Source organism: Adiantum capillus-veneris, chromosome 23 (genome assembly GCF_014529385.1).
Source record: "Adiantum capillus-veneris isolate H3 chromosome 23, ASM1452938v2, whole genome shotgun sequence".
NCBI classification, from domain to species: Eukaryota; Viridiplantae; Streptophyta; class Polypodiopsida; order Polypodiales; family Pteridaceae; genus Adiantum; species Adiantum capillus-veneris.
The window spans coordinates 41,820,533-41,845,439 of record NC_140953.1 but is presented as its reverse complement, the minus strand read 5'-3'; the positions used below and the strand labels follow the sequence as shown (position 1 = coordinate 41,845,439).

The window sequence follows — 24,907 nt, the reverse complement described above, 5'->3', positions numbered from 1 at the left end:
CGTGTCAGGTAAATTTGCATCAGCCAATGCTGTGAGGCCCAGAGTCCGTAGCTGAGCAGGTGAAAGCACCTCCCTGAGAGATGGTCGAGGTTGCTGCATATGAAAATGTAATGAGAATGCTGTGCGATTTTTTGAAGATGGAGGCCTCTTGATTTCATGAGTGATGATTTGCTGCTTTTCTTTTTTCTGAGCCACTTTTGAATGTTCCTCTTGATCACTGGAAGCACCCGACTCAGAATTTACATCGGAATCATCAGATGTTGCTGAGTCTGCTTTGTAGCTCTCATCACTTGGGTCACTGGAGGTAAAGTCATCTATGTCATGGCTGCTGCTGCTTGCAGATACTTCATTTGCTTCGCTCTCTGATTCTTCAACCAGAGCTTTCCTCCTCTTCAACTCTACCTTTTTCTTGCTACTTCCTTCTTGCTGTTGCTTGCTACCCCGTGCCATGGTGAGGTCGGATGACAAACAGAGCCGCTGAGTAGCCAAGTGATGGGAAAGCAGTCAGATGCAGGCCAAGTTGGATTTTCTTCTACAAAACGATTTAGGCTGGGGCGATGGAAAAGCACTCAATCGGATGCTTTGGTTTTGCTGCAAAACTATTTAGGCTTGGGGAGAGTAATTTAGGGTAGGGGTAAATGCGAACCAAAGTAGGGCAGGGGTAGAGGGTAGGGGCGAATGTGAACTTTGGAGGGTAGGGCGAGAGGGGTGCTCAGAGAGGGTAGGGGCGAGAGTGGGAGGTTAGGGGCGAGAGGGGGAGGGTAGGGGCGAGGGGGGTGCTGTGAGAGGGTAGGGCGAGAGGGGGAGGGTAGGGGCGAGAGGGGTGCTGGGAGAGGGTAGGGGCGAGAAGGGGTGTGGGAGAGGGTAGGGGGCGAGAGGGGAGGATAGGGGCGAGAGTATAGGGTAGGGGCGAGAGGGGGTGTGGGAGAGGGTAGGGGGCGAGGGGAGGATAGGGGCGAGAGTATAGGGTAGGGGCGAGAGGGGGTGTGGGAGAGGGTAGGGGCGAGAGGGGAGGATAGGGGCGAGAGGGGGTGCTGGGAGAGGGTAGGGGCGAGGGGCAGGGAGGTAGAGGCGAGGGGGTTTAAGTGAGGGTAGGGGCGAGGGGGTGTGGAGAGGGTAGGGGCGAGGGGTAGGGGAGGGTAGGTAGGGACGAGGGGTTGGGAGACTATGGTCGGTTAATGGCTTAGGAGTGTGAGCGGGTACAAAGTGTTAACCGATGCAAAGAGAAGGTACAAAGTGTTAGTAGATACAACGAGAGGATAATTTTTGAGCAAATACAAAGAGAGGGCAATTTTGACTCCAAGGATATACAAGGAGAGAGCAATTTTGACTCCAGATAAAGAAGAGTATTAGTAGATTAAGGTTCCTGCAGCAAAACTGAAATTTTAATGGCACCAAAGGTTTTTTGCTGCTATTGGAATCAAGAGGTCTTTGATATTCTTCCCATAGACAGTATTGCATTGGGAGTCTCATCAAATCCTTGATTATACTTTGTTCATTGTAAAAATCGCCATCTAAGCAGAGTCCCCAAGCAGATTCCACTTTTCAAACTGAACAAACCCACTCCGACGAGAAGCTTGACTGAAAGCTTAACTGGAAGGACCTTAATACTTAACCGCAAATAACACTGAGAATAGAAACAATTAGAGGAGTGACTGAACTGTAGAAGTTCCCGATAATACCCAATTACCAGGACTTAGTGGAGAAAAGATATCTTAGAGGAAAGGCGGAAACTTACAGACAGCAGAAACCTAGACAGTAACAGAACATCCATTCTGGTGGAAAGCTAGTGGGGAGGAGAGCGATGGGACATAGAACCTACAGATGGCGGAATAGTTGCAGACCCTTTACTCAGAGGAGTAATAGCACTTGATTCTGGAGCCATTTACCAGTGGCAAAGGAACGCCATCCAAAGTGACTAATTGGACTGCTCCCTGTGGTAAAATCTCTTCCACTACGAAGGGCCCTTGCCAAGCAGGAACCAGCTTCTTTGCTTTTTTCAAATATTTTGCCTGATAGAGTAGCAACAGAGAACCCTGCGTTAATTTCTGCTTACTGAGGTGGCGATCATGCCACGCTTTGCGACGAAGTTGCTCCGCTTGCAGAGCATGTGAAGCTAAGCGGCGGCTTTCCTCCAATAAGGTGAGACGGGATATAGAAGCACATTCCATACCCGAACTTGCACGCAGATTGCCCACTCTAGGGGATCCGGAGTTGAACTCAAAAGGAGCTATGGCTTCCAAACCGTAAGCCAGTTGAAAAGGCGTGTGATTTGTTGTTGTTTTGAAAGATGTGCGGTATGCCCAAAGGGTACCGTGCACAGCTTGAGCCCAAGATGCTGGATGGAAATGAGATGCTTTCCGTACTAGGGCGATCAGAACCTTGTTGGTGCTCTCCGCCTGCCCATTGGCTCTAGGGTAATAAGAGCACGACTTGCGGTGAAAAATCTTGTAATTTTCCAGCAAAGTTGAGATCATGTCATTGACAAAATGACTGTCCCTATCACTGGTGATCTCCAAGGGACAACCAAATCTGCATAAAATATTTTCGTATAAAAATTTGGCCACTGTATTGCCAGTGCAATCTATTGTCGCTAGTACCTCTGCCCACTTTGTTGCATAGTCTATAGCCACTAGCAGATATTTGCGATTACCTGGTTGAGCGGGGGGATATATTGGTCCCACGAAGTCCAAACCCCATCTCTCAAAAGGTAGCCACGCCATCGAGACCTGCAGAGGACGGTTGGATTGCTTAGTCGGCTTCGGCCCACATCGCTGGCACACATCACAAACCTTAGAATATGCTATTGCATCCTTAAAAATGTAGGGCCACCACAGACCACTCTGTAGAATCTTCTGGGCAGTGATGTGACCAAGGTAATGGCCACCAGTGGGACCAGTGTGGGCATCCTCCAAAATATGCTCCACCTCATGAGGCGAGACACAACGCTTCAGCACACCATCTGGTCCCGATTTATAGAGCTTGCCCCCAATCAAAGTGAAAGGCCTGGACTTCAACAGCAATCTCCTCTTCTGCAGTGGAGATGCATTCTCTGGGTACTGCCCAGTAGATAGAAAATGTAAAACCTCGCCGTTCCATTCCGGTGTTGTATCTATCTTAAAAAGACTGCTATCGGGAAAGTCGTCCGCAATTCCGGTAGCTTCTTCACCTGTGTGAATGCGAGAGAGGTGGTCAGCCATTACATGTTGCTTACCAGGACGGAGTACCACTTCAAAATCAAACTCTTGGAATAGGAGGAGCCATCGCCATACTCGACCTGGGACCTGTGGCTTATTAAGCAGATAGCGCAAGGCATGGTGATCAGTAATAATTGTGAAGTGGACCCCTAGCAAATAGTGCCGAAATTTGTGTAGAGCATATACTATAGCCAAACCTTCCCTCTCTGTGGTGCTATAGTTGCGCTCTGCTTTGGTGAGTAGGCGACTTGCATAATGTACAGGGCGATCCAAGTTGAACTGTTTGCTAGGCTGAGTCAGCACAGCACCCACAGCCAGCCAGCAGACTCGCATCAGTATGCACATGAAAAGGTAGGGCCCAATCCGGGGCAACTAGAATGGGCGCTTCAATGAGGCGTTTTTTGAGGTATGCAAATGCTTCATCCTCTGGTGTAGACCACTGGAAGGGAACAGCAGCACTGGTGAGCCGCGTCAATGGTTGAGCCACCTGTGCATACATACGTATAAACCTGCGATGATAGCCGGTGTGACCCGCAAAGCTCTGAACACCTTTGGGATTTATGGGAGGAGGTAACTTCAAGATGGACACTATCTTCTCTGGGTCAGGTGCTAAACGTTGAGCAGACACCACATGGCCGAACAATGTGCCCTCGGTGACCAAAGAATGACACTTGTTCGGATTGAGCTTCAAACGTGCCTCTCTGCACCTGAGGAAGACTGCAGAGAGCTGAGCAAGATGCTCCTTTAGATTTTCTACTGGGGTTGAACATTGAGCACTCGAGAAGGTGGAAAAGTCGTCCATGAATATGCGAAGGTGATCAGTAAGCAGAGGACAAAAGATGAGATATACTATGCGATTGAAAGAAGGCGGTGCATTTTTAAGCCCAAAAGACATTCTAGTATAGATGAAAATACCCCAGGGAGTTACAAAAGCTGTTTTGACTTGGTCGTCAGGATGTATTCCTAACTGATTGTAGCCACTGAACCCATCCATAAAACTATACAGTACATGGCCAGCGACATCTTCAAGGACTCTCTCAGTGAAAGGGGTTGGAAACCCATTCGGTATTGTGACCTTATTCAGAGCCCGGTAGTCGACGCAAACTCGGATTTTGTTGGACTGCTTCTTTGGGGCAATAACCATAGGGGACAACCATTCTGAGTGCTCTATTGGTACAATAATACCTGCTTCTTGCATTTTCTCCAACTCGATTTTGACTGCTTCAGTATATTTGGGATTCAGTTTGTAAGGCCTTCCTCTGACTGGCTTAGCCCCCTCAACGAGAGGAATTGTGTGGACTCCTAGCTCTGCTGGAATTCCCTCCAAATCGTGGTAAGACCAGGCAAACACATCCTTGAAAGAGTGCATGAAAGAGATTACCTGGTCGAGTATAGCGGGATGATCCCATAACCAAGCGGCTAACAACATGGGCTGATGGTTGTCAGGGCCGCCTAGGTTGACCTCTCTGACAGGGTCAGGCAGTATAGTGGGCGGGGCTGCGTCAGGGATAGAAGACCGTGCCGCCTCTGTGAGCTTCTGGACATTATGAGCTGGCGTTTGATCAATGTTGAAATCAGCATACTCTTCCTGCAACCATCCTGATGTAAGCTCTGCGAATGGTAAATCCTCAGATACCTCAAAGTGCTCCGGCATGGGTGGAGATTCAGATGGAATGGAGGTTAAGGAGGGAAGTGGGATGTTGGCCAACTCTTGCAAGGGAGACTTTTTCCCCCTTCTATGGTGGGTTATAGGCTCACCCAGGCCGATGGTTTCAATCAATGGACCCTCTGAAGGATGGTCATCAGAGACTGGTCCACATGGTTCTGGCGCACTTGGTTGACTGGGATTACTGGCTTCAAGTGTAGGATTAGGGGAAGAGGGTGAATCTGTTGTCAAGGGTTGAAGAGAGATTATATAGGATGGCATCGAAGATGTAGCTTCTAACTATTGCAGTAAGTCTTCATCGGACCCATCAGGAGGAACCAGCTGCTCCAAGTCAGGGTTGGACTCTTCTGACAAAGAGCTATGCTGAACGATTGGATCCATGCCACCTTCGAGACGAATTTGTTGCATTGGAGACCCAGGGGTATGTATCCACATGGCGTCGTTTCCCCAGTCATGAAGTGCTTTCGTATGTCGCAACCATGGCCTACCAATCAGCAAGGGATAACCTCCCTCTACCTGGGGAAGATGAACTACCACAACATCCAAGTCAAAAGTGAAATCTTGTACCTTCAGAGGCACCTTGTCGACTATGCCCACTGGGTAGACTGTTCTTTGATCAGCCAATGTAACAGTGAAAGGAGCAGGTCGGGTAGGCTGTAGACCTAAGGCCCTCATAGTGAATTCGGGCATCAAATTGATTCCAGATCCACCATCAACGATGACGCCGGATAGCTGCTGTCCAAGAATAGATACAGTGAAACGAGGACTTTTATAATCTGTGAGAGGAGCAGTTGGATAGGAAATCAAGTAAGACTCTGAGGGCTGTACAGGGAGGTGCCCGCCACTAGGCCCAGCCCCCGAGTACAGAGATTGAATGACTGACAGGGTGTCACTTCTAAGTGTTGCGTCAAGCTTTAGCATGTCGTATAGTGACACCTGCTGAAAAGTATTTTTCAAGATGGCTTCTGCTGTGGGCTTGGCGCCTTCGAACTGGGCTCCTTTTGGGACCTTAATCTGTTCCAAGTCAGCCACTTCTTCTAAGAAGGCTCCATCAATGTCAGATAACAAGGAAGTTGGTTTGCTCTGAGCAATTGGGAAGGACTTGTCGTTTGGGTCAGGTAGACCAGATTGAGGAAGTGGAGACTGGCGAGGTGGACCTGTGGGTAGACTGAGACCAAGAGCTGCTCTTTGTGCCCGAGTAAGGACACCAGCAGGCTCCTCCACTTGCAGAGGCTTAACCACATGAGTAGCAGGTGAAGGTTGAGGCACGGTGTTCAAAGTAATCAAATTTATCTTCGGAAAGGTTAATTCGGGCTGGTTCTGAGTCGAGCCTGAAGACGTGGATGCCCTTTGCTTGGGACAATCCTTACTGTAGTGATCCTTCGAATCAGGGCAATGACGACAAGGAGGGGACCCCTCGGGTAAAGGACACTTGCTCTGATAATGCCCATATTCTCCGCATCTGTAGCAGAGTATGGGCCGATTGGAAGGACGAAACGGGGGATGAGGTGGTTGCTGCATGGAGTTGGAGGCTGAGGTGTAGAAACTTTGGTGAACTGAGGGAGTACTGGCATGATAAAAGTTGTGGGGTGTAAAGTTGTTGTGCATACCTTGCTGCATAGGGGGTGTTGTCAGCAGAGGAGGCAACTGGTTTTGATGGCGGTAGGGTGAGACCATGTTGGATGCAGGTGCTAGCCCTTGTTGGAGAGAAGGACCAAGATTTTGTTGTATTTGTCGCAATCCCTTGAGGTAGTAACAATCCTTATCCTCATGTCCAGATTTTTCACAGAAGTGGCAGTAAAGCCGAAGGGGGCATTCCTGTGGGGGGTGCCCTGGAGAGCGGCATGAGCTACACCAAACCATAGCCTTAGTCTCTTGCTGACACTTGAGTTCTTCTAACTCGCGCTTAATCTGTTCCAATGCCTCATTATGTGTAGGCTTCTCTTGTCTAAGAGAGAAGGACCTCTCCTCTTGAAGAGCTCGTTGTAGCTTTAGGGCTTCCAGTTCCCTGCGTAAAGAAGTTAAAGGATCAGTAGGACTACCTTCCGAGAACACAGAGGGAGTATCTATTTGAGGAGAGTTGTTGAAGAGCTTCCTAGCCCCCTCTATTCTAGTAGCAGCTACGATGAACTCGTCGAGAGTGGCGTCGGGTTGGAGACTCTCTCGGAGTTTTTGCTGAGAAGTTTTGGGAAGCGCCTTCTCCACCCACTTTTGAACCATGAATTCACCGGGTTGTTGGGGAAGCTTGGCCACCAGTGACTTCGTTTTAGTCATAAGCTCCGCAAAAGTCTCCTTAGGCTTGAGCACCATGTTGGCCAACGCATCCAACACCTTCTCCTGGTAGTCACTCGGCCTGAAAGCTGCACAGAACTGTTGTCGTAAGGCTGCCCAAGTTGCAAAATGGTTCTCTGCAAATTGGCTGTACCATTTATCTGCTAGGCCATCCAGGGTGGATGGAAATAGTACCAAGTAAGCATCTTCTCTGTTCAGCCCACGTCCCCTATAGAGAGATACAAATCTTCTTGCATGGTCGTCAGCATCTTCTGCAGAAAGCCCTTTGAAGGTAGGGAACTTGATGTTCACCTTGGCCAAAACTCTAGCTAGTGGCTCCATGATTCCTTGCTGAGTCTGTTGCACAATAGCTTGCTGTAGCAGAATAAGAGAGCTTTTCTGCAGAAGGTGATCGCGACGATGGGGAACCTGATGAAGGAATGGGTGATGTGATATGTGGAGGTATAGGTGATGAGGTTGAAGGATTTCTACAAGGTGTCAAAGGTTGTCTTCTGTGATAGTACTTCAGAGGGCTCAATAGTGGGCTTTGACGCTCAACTGACCTCCTTGTATGTGTCATGCAGTGACCACCAGTCCAACCAAGTTTGGGCAAGAAACTTGTGACAGGTCTAGACTCCACCAAACCAACCAGGTGAATGACTAGACTCGGCTGGACCAAGGACGAGACCAGGGACGAGGAAGGCTAGACCAGGGTCGAGGAGGTCTAGACCAGGGACGAGGAGGACTATACTAGGGTCGAGGAGATCTAGACCAGGGACGAGGATAAGTTGGACCAGGGCGAGAAAGGTCTAGACCAAGGACTAATGGACCAGGTGAGAGGGGAACATTGCAAGGCAAGGTCGGCGAAGAAGGCAGGCGAAGCTAGATCAACCTAACCAGCTTCAAGATTTGCACCTCACAGAGTGAGATTTCAGTTGAGGTCCCACCGTGATCGCCAAAATGAGAGCACCTGTAGCGCGGATAATATGCCGTGATCTCTACAGTGTGGGTGCCCCTCAGTGCAATGTGCGAGACAATCTCATTCAAACAAATGGAAACTCTCTCAAACAGAATGAAACACAGAAACAATGGATAACAACAGAGACACAACAGTGGACCAGGACATGTGGGCTCGACTAGCTCAAAGAACCGTGTACAGACTCTGGCGTGGCAACACTCACAGCTCCAGCCCAGGACTCACAGGTACAATGGGGTTGTCTAGGCTCAGATGTGCAGGGATGGTGCTAATGTGCTCTGTGTAAGACTCTCTCTAGACGACTACGTACAAGATAAGATAATGATAATGACCCAACGGCTACTACTCATAGATACAATCATAAAGAGCCACCAACGGCCCATAAATGTCAGCCAGCTAAGTGTGACCTGGCCACATGTCCACTAGGCCACCCTCCGTATCCCTGCCACGTGTCACTGCCCAAGTGTCCGTCCAGTGTGAACAGACCAGACCAACTGTACTAACTGTAACTGTGTCCTGTGAAAGTGACACTGTAGCCTGCTACAGGGGCTCAGGAGGAGTGACAGTGTTATTCAGGGAGGAGTTGCAGCCACTGATACATATAGCACTCAGGGATGAGCAAGCTAGGTACATGTGAGTGAGACTGAGAGCAGGGACAAGCAGATATCTTTACATTGCTATTTGCTACTTTCCCCCGAGTACGTCAGTTTATGCACCACTTAGAAAACAGTCCCCCTTTTCTATTTTGGATAATGACATATAGGAGTTCTCTAGAGATGGTGACATCATCATTCTAGGGGATTTCAATGCTAGGACTGCCCATCATCAGACGGTATTTTATGATACTTCATAGGAGATGCTGAGAGAGCTGGATGTTGCAGAGACGGGCCTATCCAGACTATCACAGGATGGGGAACATACTGAGTATGGACGATACTTGATAGACATGGGGACTGCACATGGATTGGCCATCTTGAATGGCCTACAGAGATTTCCCGCCGCGGGGGGTTTTACATGCTTTCCACACAGACATGGAGCCAGCACAGTGGCTTATGTCATGGCACAGCCTCGCCTCATCTCTAGTATCTAGGATCTCACGGTTGGACCCAGACCTGTGTTGGTGTGGCAGTGGATCATGCTCTTGTGTTGTTGACCATCTCTTTTCAGTTTAGTGTAGCACACAGGCCACGGGTAGCAGCCCCTACTCGCTACACCTTCAGGCGGGAGACGGACTCTGTATACATAGATGGGATCTACGGACGCCTGTGCACACAGGAACTAGGCCGACCTTTGGAGGAGCTTACTACTATATTGACACAGACACTACATGATGCAGCAACAGCGGCATACCCACACACCCAGCCTGAGCAGAGACGCCGTTCAGGGAGCATGCCCCAGAACAGTTGGTATGATGAGGAATGCTGGGACACTAGAGCTAGACTTCAGAGAGAGGTGCTTTTGGGGGACATCACTCATAGGCAGTCACATATTGACTTCCGACGCCTAGTGCGGCGGAAGAAGAGGGCATTTTTTGCTCACCTAGAGTAGAATGTATACCAGCTATTCTTGAGTCAGGACTCACGTGAGGAGCCCCCCCCCCCCCCCCCCCCCCCCCCCCCCCCCCCCCCCCCCCATCACATCTATAGAGGCATGGGGCTATTACGCATCATCTCATCTCTGTACACAGTTCTTGAGCAACCCCCCCCTTCCCGACCCCCCCTATCCATGCTCACACACATGTGCTTTTTTTACCGCTGAGATGGTGAGGAAGGCCATTGACAGGATGAGGACTGGGAGAGCATATGATCGTGATGGCTTAGTGGCTGAGCATTTCACGCATGCCAGAGATCTACTAGCAGAGCTTCTAGCAGTTATGTGTAACCGTTCCATGTGTGAGGGCTTGCCTGATACTTGGAGCCTATCTACTATTGTACCTATCTTCAAGTCGGGAGACCTTATTAAGCCTGGGAATTATCGCACTATCATGATTGGCACACATTGGCACGGTTGTACGCATCTATTCTGGAGCAGCAGTTGAGTAGATGGGTAGAGAGGGAGGGGATACGTGCAGCCGAGCAGGCAGGTTTCAGGAGGGGTTTTTCTACTCTTGACCATATCTTGACACTCAGAGCCATCATTGAGGAGGGCAGGTCGCATGGGAGACGGATCTATTGTAGCTTTGTGGATTTTCGCAAAGCATTTGACACAATACCTAGAGCGAGAGACAGATTTGCACTACACATGCCACTGCCCCGTCTACTACGAGATACGAGGCCGCTTCCCGCGTGAAGGTGTAGCGACAGGAGAGGCTAGCGAGTCTTAGAGACAGATCACAGTCTTCTTTAGAGCTGCCACTGGACACCCGGAGGAGCTATTACCACAGCAGAGCTCGTCGCCTCACACCATAGGCACACTGAGCGATCGAGCGATCGAGTTGGGGAGATCCAGATGCCCACAGCTGCGGAGGACTACACAGCATCGGCTGAGGCTACATTAGAGGATTCGGATCACTTGACCACTGTCCAGTTGCATAAGGTACGAGGATCAGAGATGCCTGGGTTTGTTTTTGCTCGAGCTGTGCAGACATAGAGAGAGCCTGATGAGAGGAGAGGCTAGCAAGTCTCAGAGACACATCATAGACTACTTTAGAGCAGACACTGGACACCGAGAGGAGCTCCTACCACAACATATCTTGTCGCCTCACATCGGAGTACATTGATCGATCGAGCGACTGACTTAGGGAGATCGAGACACCCACGACTACGGAGGACTACACAACATCAACGGAGGCCACATCAAAGGATTCGGACCACTTTGGCCCAACATGCACGACGCTCGGTCAAATTGCTGTCCATGGAGGAGATTGATGAGATCTGCCAGCGACCGATGCTGGATCTCCTGTGACTTGTGATTTAGCTACCTCCAGCTAGCTGCTTAGTTCACGCCTACCAGTTTAGGATCCCATATTACTTTTATTTATCAGTTTATCATTTTGTCATTTCATTTTGTTTTGTTGACTTTGTATCAGATTGACCACATTGTAACGCTCTGGTCTCATAGGTCATTTTGGCCTTTTGAAGAGGTTAATATAACATTTCATTTCATTTCATTTTTCTCTCTTTGTGGAGTTCCGCAAAGCATTTGACACAGTACCCAGAGCTAGAGTGATGTGCAGTTTACAGGAGATAGGAATACCCACAGAGCTCATTTGGGGGGTCATGGTATTATACAGGTCAGTAGTGGGGCATGTACGCACCTCGGAGGGTCTATCTACGCCGGTTTACTTCACTATTGGGGTGAAGTAGGGCTGCCCGCTTTCTCCTACTCTATTTGGTATGTATGTGGATGAAGTTTTTGACTACATTGAGAGAGATGGTGATAGAGGTGCACAGGTGGCAAGGACATGGATTCCAATATTGTTATATGCTGATGATATTGTGTTGATCTCTGACTCTCCAGAGGGGATGCAAGGTCACTTGGATGCTTTGCATAGGTTTTCCCATGAAAGTGGTTTGTCTGTTAACCTTGGTAAAACCAAAGTCACGGTATTTAATATCACCCCACAGTGGATCAGGAGGTTAGCACCCGCATTCACATACGGCCAGGAGATAGTGGAGTATACAGATGCCTACACTTCCCTTGGAGTGGTTTTTAGTGGACCAGCATTTTCACAGAGGAGAGCAGCAGAGACTAGATTGACCAGAGCCCATGCAGCATTGGGTAGACAAGAGAGGATGTGTTCACAGGTTCAGTTTCAGGAACCTCGGACGAAGCTCTGGCTCGTTGACACTTTGGTGGCTTTTGCATTGCTCTATGGAGCTGAGATATGGGGACCTTCATTGGATCATCACGGGAGGACGGTCGCATTGATGGATGGGGAGACATGGAGAAGCCTCTAGTCTCTATGATCTCGCGGCTCGTTAGAGCCAAGGCTTCAGTACCACGTGCCATTATCCGAGCAGAGCTAGCTGCCACCCCACTAGTGGTTGAGGCACTCACCAGATCTGTCTCCTTCATACAGCGCATGTGGGAACATCCCAGAGACAGATATGCCTGCCTTACACATGAGTCCTCTCGATAGTTAGCCATGCAGGGAGATACAACATACTGGTTTGGGGAGATGACATCATGGTTTTAGGCTCATGGGTTCAACAGAGATAGATTGCCCCCCTTCTAGTACTCATTGGATGCACCCTCTCCGACTCTTACACAGTCCAAGATCACTAGGCTCATCCGCCAGGACTTGACTCAGCTAGACACCAGGAGGACATGGATACAGCCAGTATAGGAGCTGGGCACGAAGATGGCTTTCTATAGAGAGCATCTTCTCCCGCTTAAGGATAGATACATGGACACCCACTTGTCTCATGTGATACGATGTGCTATTTGCCAGATACGTACATTTTCACACCAGCTACTGATCGAGATTGGGAGATACAACAGAGTACCAACAGAGACTAGGACATGCCCCATGTGTTACATGGAGCCTGAGACAGAGTTGCACTAGACATGCCATTGCCCCGTCTACTAAGAGATACGAGGCCACTTCCATTGCTTGTTTAGAGAGGGATTTGGACCACTCTCCAGAGTCATGCGGTACGAGGATCAGAGGATCCGGATCACTTTGGTCCGAGATGCATGACGCGCTGTCAGACTATTGACCATCGAGGAGATTGATGAGATCTGCCAGCGACCGATGTTGGATCTCTCTTGTGATTCAGCTATCCCAACTAGTTGCTTAGTTTACACCTAGCAGTTTAGGATTCCGTAGCATAGTATTTTTATTTTGTCATTTTGTTACTTTTGTTTCTCTGACTTTGTATCAGATCCCCCACATTGTAACTTTCTAGTCTCATAGGTCACTTTGGCCTTTTAAAGACGTTAATACATTTCATTTCATTTCTCTCTTGGGCTATATCTACTTGAGTTACACAGATATAGACACTTTACTGGGGAGAGATAGAAAATGAAATGTAATATTAATGTCTTGAAAAGGCCAAAATGACCTATGAGACCAAAAGGTAACATGTGGTGAATCTAATACGAGGTCTGGGTACAAAAAGTACAAAGAACTAAAAAGAAAATAGTGGGTAGGGGTGGGGTGAAAGCTGATACTAAGGGAATACAAAGGGTGACCTGATACAATGGAGCTCTCTGACAATCGAGGCATCATATACATATACATCAGTATCCAAAAGGCTGTAGAGATTCACAGTCCCAAAGACAAATTACAGATTTCTTTTCACTAGATATGGAGCAGCCATCACTGTAGAGCTCGGCCCACACTCATTCGACCACTACCGGCACTCTCATCGATCGAGCATTGGAGCTACGGAGATCGAGATGGCCACGATTGAAAGTCAACTGCTTTGAAAGTGGTGCCCAGATAAAGCTTCTTGAGCTTAAAATATGCCACATCATCTTATATGTACACCTCGCCACATTTTGAAGCCGTGATTTGCGGTGGATATTAGGTGCCCCCATAGTGAGGTTTGGGCCCTTTGTTGCGGGGTCACATCGACTACACGTTGCTGCTGTTTCTTTCTCTCGCATGGGCTTCTCTAAATGCTCTACCAATGCCCAGTTTTGCGAAGTCATCAAGGTTGTGAGAGGCAGCATACACTATCTACATAGACCTCTTGTGTGTGGCAAACCAACAGGCTCATGGCGGCTTTGTTCCTCTGCAAGAGCACCATCCAAACGCATATTGCAAATGCATGGTGTACGGCAGAAGCAAGACTACAGAAGGACATAGTGGCGGCAAGTAGGGTTCGCCCTGGGCAATTGGTGCCACAATCATCAATGCACTCCTCTGTGACTAAAGTGCTGGAAAACGAAGGAAGGGAGCAGCTTGTTGAGAAAGTGCTGTCGAGGGATAACAAATTAGAGTGGACTATCCACAAGTCTAGGGGATCCTCTTGATGTAGGCAACTACTGGAGTATCTCTATTGGCCACACATTGGCTAAACTCTACAGAGCAGTGATGGAGGTAGACTTGAGCTTATATGAAAAGAGAAAGGGCCTACGAGCCACTATATAGGCCAGTTTCAGACGAGCCTTCTCTACCATCAACCACATCTTTACTTGATTGAAAAGAGCAAGGGCGACCGGTTTCAGATGAGCCTTCTCTACCAACAACCATATCTTTACTTGATTGATTAGACAAAAGGCTCGGAAGAGGGGACTGCAATGCCTCTTTGCGGATTTTTGCAGAGCCTTTGACTAAGTCCCATGCAATAGACTGTTCAAGTGCTTACATACACCTGGTGTGCCATTATATGATATTCAGAGATATAAGGTTTCCCACTTTCACTGACGTACATCGCTGATATATCAGAGATATAAGGTGGTCCACTCTCACCGACTCTGTTTGGCCTTTACATCGACGCAATAGCATAGTACTTTCTTCGAGCAGGAGTGCAGGCGTGGAACTTGCAGGTACTCCGGTGCAAGAGATGTCTAGCATGGTGGCTTTGGTAGGATGAAATGTCAAAGAGATGCTGAAGGCTGGACAAGGGAGCTTAAAGACCGATGCCGAGCAGCTTAGCAACACTGTAATCATTGTGGAAAGAAAGGCCCTGACTAAAGGAAATGTACTAATCAGAACAGTGAGTCCTATGCAGCAAAACCCCTTGCCTTGTTTGTATGGTGGGGATCTTCCCTTGATCGATGAGCTGCTCTCGAGATTCGATGATTTGTTAGACTGTATGTTTTCAATCCTCCCTCAAAATTTCTCATACAGCTTGGTCACTTCTTCGCTGCAGCTTTCTTATGTCTTGTGAGGTGAATGTTTCTTAGCTTTATGCAATGGTGCTTCACCCTTGCTCTATGAGTTCAAACACATCTGTGATGGACTTCATTCATTTGTTTTGTCATTACCAACCAAAGATCCTCACTGAATATTACTATGGGTTTCTCTGACTTGCAACAGCTCTTTAGTATTAAGACCTTGACCATTTAAGCACTGCTTACATGCAAAGAGTCTTGAGTGAGTTATGAAGTTGTTCTCTAAGGACTTAAATCTCTACAAAAACCTATGCAGGCTATTGGACGAAGGAAAAATGGTAGATGCTTTGGCATTAGCTGATCGATATCTCCGTGGTGGAGCTCCTGATTACCTCTTACAGTTGCTTATTGAAAAAAATGATGGTGGTGCTGCTCGTACGGCGCATTGGCAGAGCAATAATATGACATGGCAATACTGCATTCGACTCAGAGATAAAAAGCTTGCTGCCTCCCTTGCTGTGAAGTAAGCCAAACAAATTTCTTTCGTAGCAGCAACCAGTGGTATATTCAGTCAACTCTCATTTTGCTACTGAGGTGCTTTTATTTGATTTCATCAGGCATTTCCGCAGTTGGGATCTTGAGTCAGCTATCGATGTTCTAACAATGTGCAGTTGTCATTTGACTGACAAAGATTTATTGCATGATGAGGTGACTATTTGTGTCTCCGCCGCAAGGTTCTGGTTGAAACAGTTTTGACGCTCTCATAATTGGCATGGCTCATTTACTTGCATGAAGGAGGTTAGAAAAAATAGAGAATATGATTGAAATCCCTTCAAGATGCCATAAAGACTTAAAAATCTTCTAACTTTAAATAGCAAAAGATACAGAGAGACTAGGCCTAAGATGCTTGGGTGCACGATCCGCTACAGAAAGGCGGGTACCCGTTATAAATACGCGGGGGGTGAGGGGATGTCATACAGGTTTGAGATTAGTGATGGGATGGGAAATTCTTCATGGAACGCATTCAATATACACTTTAAATCACTGCTTCCGTCTTATTCTGGCTTCCTTCATAAAATCAGGTACTGCAGTTGAAGCAATCCTTGCAGCTATATAGTCGGATCTTGCGGGCCGATGGAAGGTTTACAAATTGGCAGGAGGTAAATATTGTTGAACTTTTTGGGGCAAGGGTTAGTTACTTGTATGTGTTAATGGAATGATAATATTCATTTTCCCGCGAAGGTAGAAAGCCTTTGTCAAAGGGATCCAGAGGAATTAGCTCTTCGCCTTGCTGGTAGAGGAGTGGTGTCCGCAGCGCTGGAGGTGGCAGAGCGATACGAGCTCAGAGATGATCTCCGTCGAGAGCTGCAAGGTCGCCAGCTTGTGAAATTATTAACCTCAGACCCAGTTAATGGAGGTGGTCCTGCAGAAGCTTTGAGGTTTCTTTGTTCATTAAATGTTCCAGAAGATGCTCTTCCGGTGGCAATGGCTGCGATAGAGCAATTACCTTCTTTGCAAGCAAAACAGCTTCTGGTAACATTTTGATCTGTTGAATGGTGTATGCACTAATGATCTTTCTTAGGTAAGTGATGACTGCTTACCCTAGGAGCCTACAATGTTTTCTTTCAGGTGCATTTCTTCTTGAAAAAGCGGGTCGGAGTTCTCTCCAATGAAGAACTTCTTGGATTGCACAAGTTGTCTTTGGGTCTCCAGATGGTAGGGGCTTTGCCATTACCATGGCAGCAGAGGTGTGCTGCTTTACATCAGCATCCGCAGCTCATCCTGGAGACATTGCTCATGTGGAAACAGCTACAAGTGGCTTCTGAGGCACGCTTTCCTATTTCCACTCTTTTTTTCTAATAAACTAAGGTTTTGCTAATACTTAGTCTATGATGGTGCACATACATGAGTTGTGTGCACATCCTCCTTCTCTTTGATTTTTGTCTTTTTCGTTTTTATATTTTGAAATTTCAAAAGAAACATATCTCATTGTTCAAGCATACATCAAAAAGGCAACAATCCATGCAAAGAGAGAGTTCACCAATTTTCAGTGAGGTGTAAAAACTGGCAATAGGAGCCATCCAGGTGGTTGAACTGCCCCTTAATAGGGTTGTGTGGCTCTTGCCATCCTTGAACTGCCCCTCACTAGGGTCGCTTGCTACTTGTTATGCTTGAACTGCCCCTAACTAGGGTTGCTTGGTACTTGCTATGTTGGAATTGGCACTTGGCATGCATGCATTCCGGTTGCCTTGCACGGATTGCCACGTGCCATGCATGGATTCCAATTGACTTGCATTGACGTGTACCTACCATGCATGGACTACACCAACTTGCATGGACTCCAGTTGACTTGCTTGTACCACCACCTGCTATGCATGGACTCCCAAGTGTCCTCCTTTTCTGCAAGCTTTGTCAGATTGAGGGCTAGCTTGTAGGTTGTCCACTTTCTCTACTTACTATGCCAGTTTGAGGGCCCCTCTACTTCCAAACGCCCTCCATGGCACCAATGCGACCAGGGTGATGACCTCCAGTTGGACCACTGTGAGCATCTTCTAAAATATGCTCGATTTCATGAGGGGAGCCATGACGCAACACCCCATCTGGACTAGAATTGCAGAGCTGGACTAGAATTGCAGAGCTGACCTCCAAGGGAGATGCATTCTCTGGGTACAAGCCAATGGACAGCAAATAGAGCACATCGCCATGCCATTTCGGGGTTGTGTCCACTTAAAGAGACTGCGATTTGGGAAGTCATAATCAACACCTGCAGCTTCTTCACATGTTTGTATGCGAGAGAGGTGTTCGGCCGTGACGTGACGCTTGCCGGGATGAAGGACCATTTGGAAATCAAACTCTGGGCTAAACCCGGCATGCAACTTGTGGCTTGTTCAATAGATAACACAAAGCATGATGATCAGTAATAATGGTAAAGTGAACCCCTAATAAATAATGCCGGAAGTTTTGCACAGCATAAACAATAGCCAAACCTTTCCTCTCTGTTGTGTTGTAGTTGCGCTCAGCTTTAGTGAGCAGGCGCCTTGCATAATGAATGGGGCGATCCAGGTTGAACTCCTTGCTAGATTGAGTCTGAATAACAAACTTTGGAAGGGTGTGATGTCCTTCGAGGAATCCCTTGGTACCACAAGTGTCAAGAACAACGCCGTGGTTGACTATCGGGCTAAGAAAGCGACTTTGATAAATGAAGGGCAAAGAGATTGTACTTGTTGAATATAATAGGTCATGTATATTCTGCTATTCGCATACTTTTCTTCTTCTGCTATTCGCATACTGGTTCGCTTGTAATTTTATTGCCTGGAATCTTCGCAGATGCCTCATGTGCCTCATTCTTTTCGAAGCTAGAGTAAAACTCCAATCGAGTGCAGGGAGTCGAGCACGTAACGTGTGCCATCTCAAAGAGTCTATCGCACTAACCATCCCGCCCAAGCCATTGTGGTGTCTGAACTAAGACAGTTCAGAAATACAAAAAAAGCCTTCTTAGCTCAACGGCTGCGGTCACCGGCCCTACTCTACCATTGCTTGCTCATGGTCTTGCTTGGCTTCGCGTCTGTGTCTGCTCATTGCCCGTCGTCTTGCTACCAGCATCACTGCTCATCATCGTCTTGCGCATACTGTCCTTGCTGTGGAATCGCTCAAGATTCCTATTAATAGCGATTTTTTTAAAATCGTTGGTACATACTTGATGAAATTCAGTTTCTTTACTCGATTTTCTTGAGAGAACTGAATGATGATTGAAGGTCGAATTGTTTGACCTCAAAAAAGAATGACAAGATTTTTCTGCAATAGGGGCTGACTGTTTCTCTGAAGGCATACAAAGCGAGTTGCCTCCTTAATGTCATGAAGATCACATGATTGATTCCTTGTAGTACACCACCGAACCGGCCACCTTACAGAGTTAGCCAAGGCCAAAATAAAGAACCAATGAACCAGAACAGACTTCCACATTAAGATATCGATGATATACTCGACAGACTTCAGAATTCTACTTGCCGAATTGATATGAAGAGTTACTATCTTCAGATCTGTATTGCTCCTAGAGACGTCCACAAGACAGCTTTTAGGACGACTTTTTGGATTTTTAGAGAGTACTGATCATTTGTGGGTTTTCCAGACACTGAGGAAGCATAAATTGCTTATAAATGTGAAAAAGAGCGAGTTTTTCTTGCCTGAGATACATTTCTTGGGACACATTCTCTCAGTAGAAAAGGTACTTATGGATCCGACCAAAAGTGACACTATCCGCGATTGGCCTGACTTGAAGAACGGTCATGAAGTTAGAAGCTTTTTTGGCTTGTGTTCTTACTACCGGCGGTTCATTTGGAAGTTTGAGAGATAGCTTCGCCTTTGCACTTATTGACTCAGAAAGGAGTCCCTTTCTCGTAGGGACCGATAGAGGTGACTAACTTTCAGACACTTAAGGAAAAATTGACTATTGGACCAATGTTGGCTTTGCCAGACCTGCAAAATCCATTCGAAGTATATTGTAATGCTTGTGGTCGTAGTCTAGAAGCGGTCTTGATGCAAGAAGGCCATGTGAATTCTTATGAAAGCAGAATGTTTTCAAGGCTAGAATCGGTGGCAGAGATTTATGAAAAAGAGCTATTGGTAGTAATCCATGCTCTTACTCAGTGGCGATATTTTCTACTCGGAGCCGATTTCACGGTGTTTACTGATCATCAGAGTCTACTCTACTTCTTGTCGCAGAATTAACTTTTGGAAAAGCAGATGCGGTGGGCTAACATCTTGTCACAGTTTCACTTTCAGATTGTCCATGTTCAGGGACATAAAAACTTAGTGGTAGATGCTTTGTCTCGGGAGTCGGAAGCCCCTCGTCTTGGCTATTTCCGTGATCCACCATAGAAGCTTCGAGAATATGGTTGACGAGTACGCCACCGATCCGGATTTTTCCGATGTGTTTACTCGAATATAGAACGGGGAGATAGTGCCAGGATATTCCATACGGCATGGCTACTTGATGAAGAAAACAATGTTGTGTGTTACAGAGCCGTTGAGGGAAAAGGTTCTGACTGAGTGCCATTGTCCACCATTTACGGGTCATCGTGACATTGATACCACTTTGAAAGGTGTGGAGCGTTATTTTGCTTTAGACTGAGACTCAAGAAGGATGTTGACGACTTTGTTCGCAGTTGTTTTCGTATGCCAGAAGGTCAAGTTTGACAGGAATAAGGCACAAGAATTACTACAGCCTTTACCCATTACACCCGTCCCTGGGAAAGTATTGCAATGGATTTCATCTGTAATCTCCCGAAGACACCGAGTGGGCATAATGGCCTTTGGACGGTCATCAACAGATTCAGTAAGCAGGCTCACTGCTCTGCAATAAAGAAGACAGTTAAGCCCGATCCTTTGGCGAAACTGTTCGAAAATATGGCATGTCTGAGTCCATTGTTTCGGACAAAGATCCCCGGTCTACTAGTTGTTTTGGACGGCAATCTGGGAGAACATTGGCACGTGGTTGCAGTTCTCGCGTTCCACCCGTAGACAGATGGGCAATTTGAAATAGCCAATTTAATGGTTTTGTTGAAGTCTTCTTCTTCGGATAAGAATACTAAATGGGAAAAGAATTTGCCCTTGGCGGTGTTTACTTACGACACACGGGGAAGGCGCCATTTGAAGTGTTCAAGGGTGCTAAGAAGCTTCTTCAATTTTTAAGCACCTAAGACAAGATTCTTTTAAAGAAGATTTTTGAAACAAAGTCTAGAAGGCATGTAAGGCCATTTGACCGTTTACAGGAGGAGAGCTCGTCCTCTTTTGACAATGACCAGATCAACAAGAAAACCAAGGAGTTCAAGGAAGGGAGTCAAGCCACGACACCCATCGAGTCCTTGAGTTTGTACAACAATTCGACATCGCCTTCTCTGGAGAGCGGTTCTCAGAACATTCAAGAGAGCAAAAAGCGGCATCTTACTCTATTGTTTTGCAGAGAAACACATGCGACATGGTTAAAATTCTTTTTTTTCACGTCAACTTGGATATTAGATGAATATTCAAGAGATGTTATCACGCCTTCGCATCACCTGAGAAAGATACAGTGGATGACTACTGCCAGAGGTTTTGGGATACTTGTGGAAGGTTCTTTTGAAGACTAGATTGAGTGGTTTTTCCATGATTTGCTAAAGAGATTCAAGACTATGCTTTAAACCACTAAGCAACGATTTGGAATGCATGCCGGCTTATTGACTTATGCGACGGGCAGGATAGTATCCACCTCAAAAAGGCAAGAGTCTGCGAGTGAAGAGAATGCATCAAGGGAACCAGATGACAACTCATCACAAGATTCTGGAGAATCAGAGGGTTCCGATGAACCAAGGGAACCAGATGCAAGTTCATCAAAGGATTCTAGAGAAAGAGGAATCAGATGATAGTGCGTCTTAGGGTTCCAATGATTGACTCTAACGTGCCAATGGACAGGGGAAGCGAAAGATGCTACCCGCAGGTCCTAGGGCACAAAGAAAGAAAGGAAAAAGGAAATTAGCTGGTAGATAAGAACATTCCCCAGACCCAGGATAAGATTTTTGAAGCTGACCTGTACACGAGGGACTTGGACATTGCTTTTGCCAAGGTCCGTGAGGCTTTAGAGAAGTCTCAAGAACGACATAAGAAGGCAACAGATTGACATCGTCGAGACTTGAAATTAAAGAAGACGATTGGGTGCTCTTATGTTTTGAGAAGGCACGCCTAAGGAACGAAAGGGAAAGGAGCGGCTTTTTCCAAAATTAGTTTTCCAAATTAAAGAAAAGATGAATGATGTCTCCTTTCGACTCAAGTTGCCTGATACTTGGAAGATTCACAATGCATTTCATGTGTGTCTCTTGAAACCTTTTAAAGGTGAGGTGCCAGTTGATGGGGAGCTTGATGAGCAACCCGAAGTGGAAGAGAGCAAGGAGATATTCTTTCCTGAACAGATTTTGGCACACAAGGAAAGAAAGATGAAAGGTGAAGTGATTCGGTGGTTCTTGGTTAAATTCAAGAACTATCCGGCATTAAATGCGAAGTGGATGAGGAAGAGGACCTAGCAGATACTCCTCAGATTTTGGAACTTTATCTTGAAGCATTCGGTTTAGCATCGTCTACACCGATAGAACCCCGAACTCAGCAAGGTTGAATCTGGTAATCCGAGGCTGGTTCAACACCTCATAGAGTTTCTCTGCATAGTCGTGCCATACCTGTCGATTTTCAATGGGGTAAGTCGGTCGTGCTATACCACCCGTTCATGATGACGCACCCGCCATCATGAATGGATGGTATAGCTCTAGCTCTTGTGCCTCCTCGGCGTGTGAGTGTCTTTATTTGGCGTTTGGCCTCTCGATCAGTGGTCTCTCCAAGAGTCCGCTTTGCACGCAACTAGCGGAAGAGCTCTTTGCACTCATCATTATACCAGCGACTCTGTGGCATAGTTTGGGGTGGGGGGGGGGGGGGGGGGGGGGGTTTCGCCTGTATGGGTGGTGTGCGAGAAAGAGCTGATGGCTGATGTCTGGAGAACAGATGTGATGTGAGAGGCTAGCATAGATAGTGGTGTAGAGGGGTGGTCCATGCCCCCTTGGCTGCAACTCCATGTGGTATGCATGTCAGTCCTCCTCAAGTAGGCCACTGTGCCATCCCATTATAAATAACGAGGTGGTGTTGAGAGCCTAATCTCAACAAATGATGACCGTATTTTGTAGTGCGAGCTGTGTCTGCTGACTCTCTCATGGTGGCTTTCTCTTGTATGGCGAATAGTGCCATCGGGACCTCTTTTTTGTATGTCTCACATTGAATCCTTCATGTCTTGGTATTGAAGTCTCCCATAAGGAAGACTTCCCCTACTCCATAATCTCATCTGACAGGCATGTGTATGGGGACGATCTCTCCTCCCCCTCCCCTGCTGTCTCTGTGGTAGCAAATCTGGAGCGTGTAGCGCGGATAATGTGTCGTGCTCTCAATAGTGGGGTGCCCCTCAGTGCAATGTGCGTGACAATCTCACTCAAACAAATGGAAACTCTCTCAAACAGAATGAAACACAGGAACAATGGATAACAACAGAGACACAACAGTGGACCAGAACATGTGGACTCGACTAGCTCAAAGAACCATGTACAGACTCTGGCGTGGCAGCACACTCAGCTCCGGCCCAGGACTCAGAGGTACAAATGGGGTGTCGAGGCTCAGATGTGCAGGGATGGTGAAGCAGTGCTCTGTGTAAGACTCCCTACCTAAACGATGAACCGACCATCTATATAAGATAATGATAATGTCCCAACGGCTACTACTCATAGATACAATCATAAAGAGCCACCAACGGCCCATAAATGTCAGCCAGCTAAGTGTGACCTGGCCACATGTCCACTAGGCCACCATCCGTATCCCTGCCACGTGTCACCGCCCAGAGTGTCTGTCTAGTGTGAACAGACCAGACCAACTGTACTAACTGTAACTGTGTCCTGTGAAAGTGACATTGTAGCCTGTACAGGTTGCCTGCCACAAGACTGGTCACTGTCTCGTGAGCCAAAACTGAATGAAACTGCAAAAGTAACTATATGTACAATGAAAGGTGGGCAAGAGCATAGTCGTGTCACCCAAGGGAAAGTGTCGTCGCCACTGCTGCTCCAGAAGTATCCGGATCGGGAGGAGCCATCAGATCGATTGTGTAACTATGCGGTTGCTGTACTGTGCTCTGCATAACTTGGCTTCCTGTGGTTGTAGGAGCCATCTGCTGCATAGCGGATGGAAGCACCTGCCCTGAAGTGAACTCCGGACGCCTAGTAACACAACCATGGCGGTGTGCACCAGTAACACCGTCACAGCAAGGAACACTCTGGCTCTGCACACTCTGGCTCTGCATGTGTGGCATCTGGACCTGAGACCCTTGCTGAGTAAAGTACTGGAACTGGGGCTGTGGGTAGTGTCCCATGAACTGCTGAGAGGGTTGAGAGGGACCTGCTGGGTAGTGTCCCATGAACTGCTGCGAGGGTTGAGAGGGACCTGCTGGGTTCTGGACCTGTATCCCTGGCCGGGTCCATCCATATCCCACAGGAGCTTGGGTAGGCTTGTTACCATACATAAGCATTTCTTGAAATCCCTGCACCTGTGCTTTTAGGTCATCAATAATCCTCGACTTTATGTTCAATGCCTGCTGTAGTGCAAAAATCGTTGCATCTCGATCTGCGATGGCACTCTCGGCAACTTGCAGAGATCCCTCCATAGCTGCATATGTGGCGGAGTGATGCTGGTGGGTTGCAGCTAGCTGCTCCGCGCCTAGCTCGATGGTGGCAATAGCAGCTCTGGAGTCCTGAAGTAACTTCTTTGAAAGCTGAAACAGAGAAGTGGAGTCGGTCCTACCTGAAGATCCCTCAGATGGATGTGATGCTGGAGGGCGCACATGTGGCACAGCCGGCGAGCTAGAAGTAGGTACAGTTGGTGTAGTAGGTGCCTCGGAGATTGTTGTTGTAGGTGGAGTGAGAGAGATTTTAACCGGTGTATGAGTGAAGATGGGAGAAGAAGGAAGAGGTTCCTGTATAGGTAAAGTTGGAGAGAGCAGAGGAGGGCGAATTTAAAAGATAGGGGAGGGAGACTTATTGGACAAATGGGATGATTGGCAGCCAATGCTGAAAACGAGATTTTGAGCTGTGCCCCTCCGTTGGGATACCATACATCACATTGCACACCTTGCAGAGAGGCATACAAGCATGTCCTTGAAATTTTCCCATTGTGACCTCAGTGGGAACAATGCTCAGTCATTTTCGAAGAAGGCCAAGCAAGGCCAAGACTAAGAACTTACTTACCAAATCTTTACTCACAAGCTTCTTATATGCGGCAGACCTTGAGAGGAGTTAGTACCCTTAAAGAAAAGATCACCAAAGAGGCTAGGAGCTTCACTGGATAACACTGATGATAGAACAATTAGAGAAAGACTGATTGAATTGTAAGAAGTTGAAGACAATACCCAATTACCGAGATTGAGTGGGAAAAGATGGAAACTTCTACAAACCTAGCAGAGATTGAGACCTAACAGAACCTTCCGTTCTGGTGGTGGAAAGGTAGTTGGGATGACAG

General features: G+C 47.3%; 1 protein-coding gene across 1 annotated transcript in view; it reads left to right on the top strand.

Annotated features, from left to right (window-relative positions):
- LOC147427696 (zinc finger FYVE domain protein) overlaps positions 1 to 24,907 on the top strand; it is a 166,352-nt gene that overhangs the window by 13,855 nt on the left and 127,590 nt on the right. Inside the window, exons 4-8 of the mRNA XM_086497670.1 lie at positions 15,153 to 15,359; positions 15,454 to 15,544; positions 15,919 to 15,996; positions 16,079 to 16,369; positions 16,466 to 16,663. Coding sequence (XP_086353796.1) covers positions 15,153 to 15,359; positions 15,454 to 15,544; positions 15,919 to 15,996; positions 16,079 to 16,369; positions 16,466 to 16,663 — 865 coding nt within the window. The remainder of the gene's footprint in view (positions 1 to 15,152; positions 15,360 to 15,453; positions 15,545 to 15,918; positions 15,997 to 16,078; positions 16,370 to 16,465; positions 16,664 to 24,907) is intronic.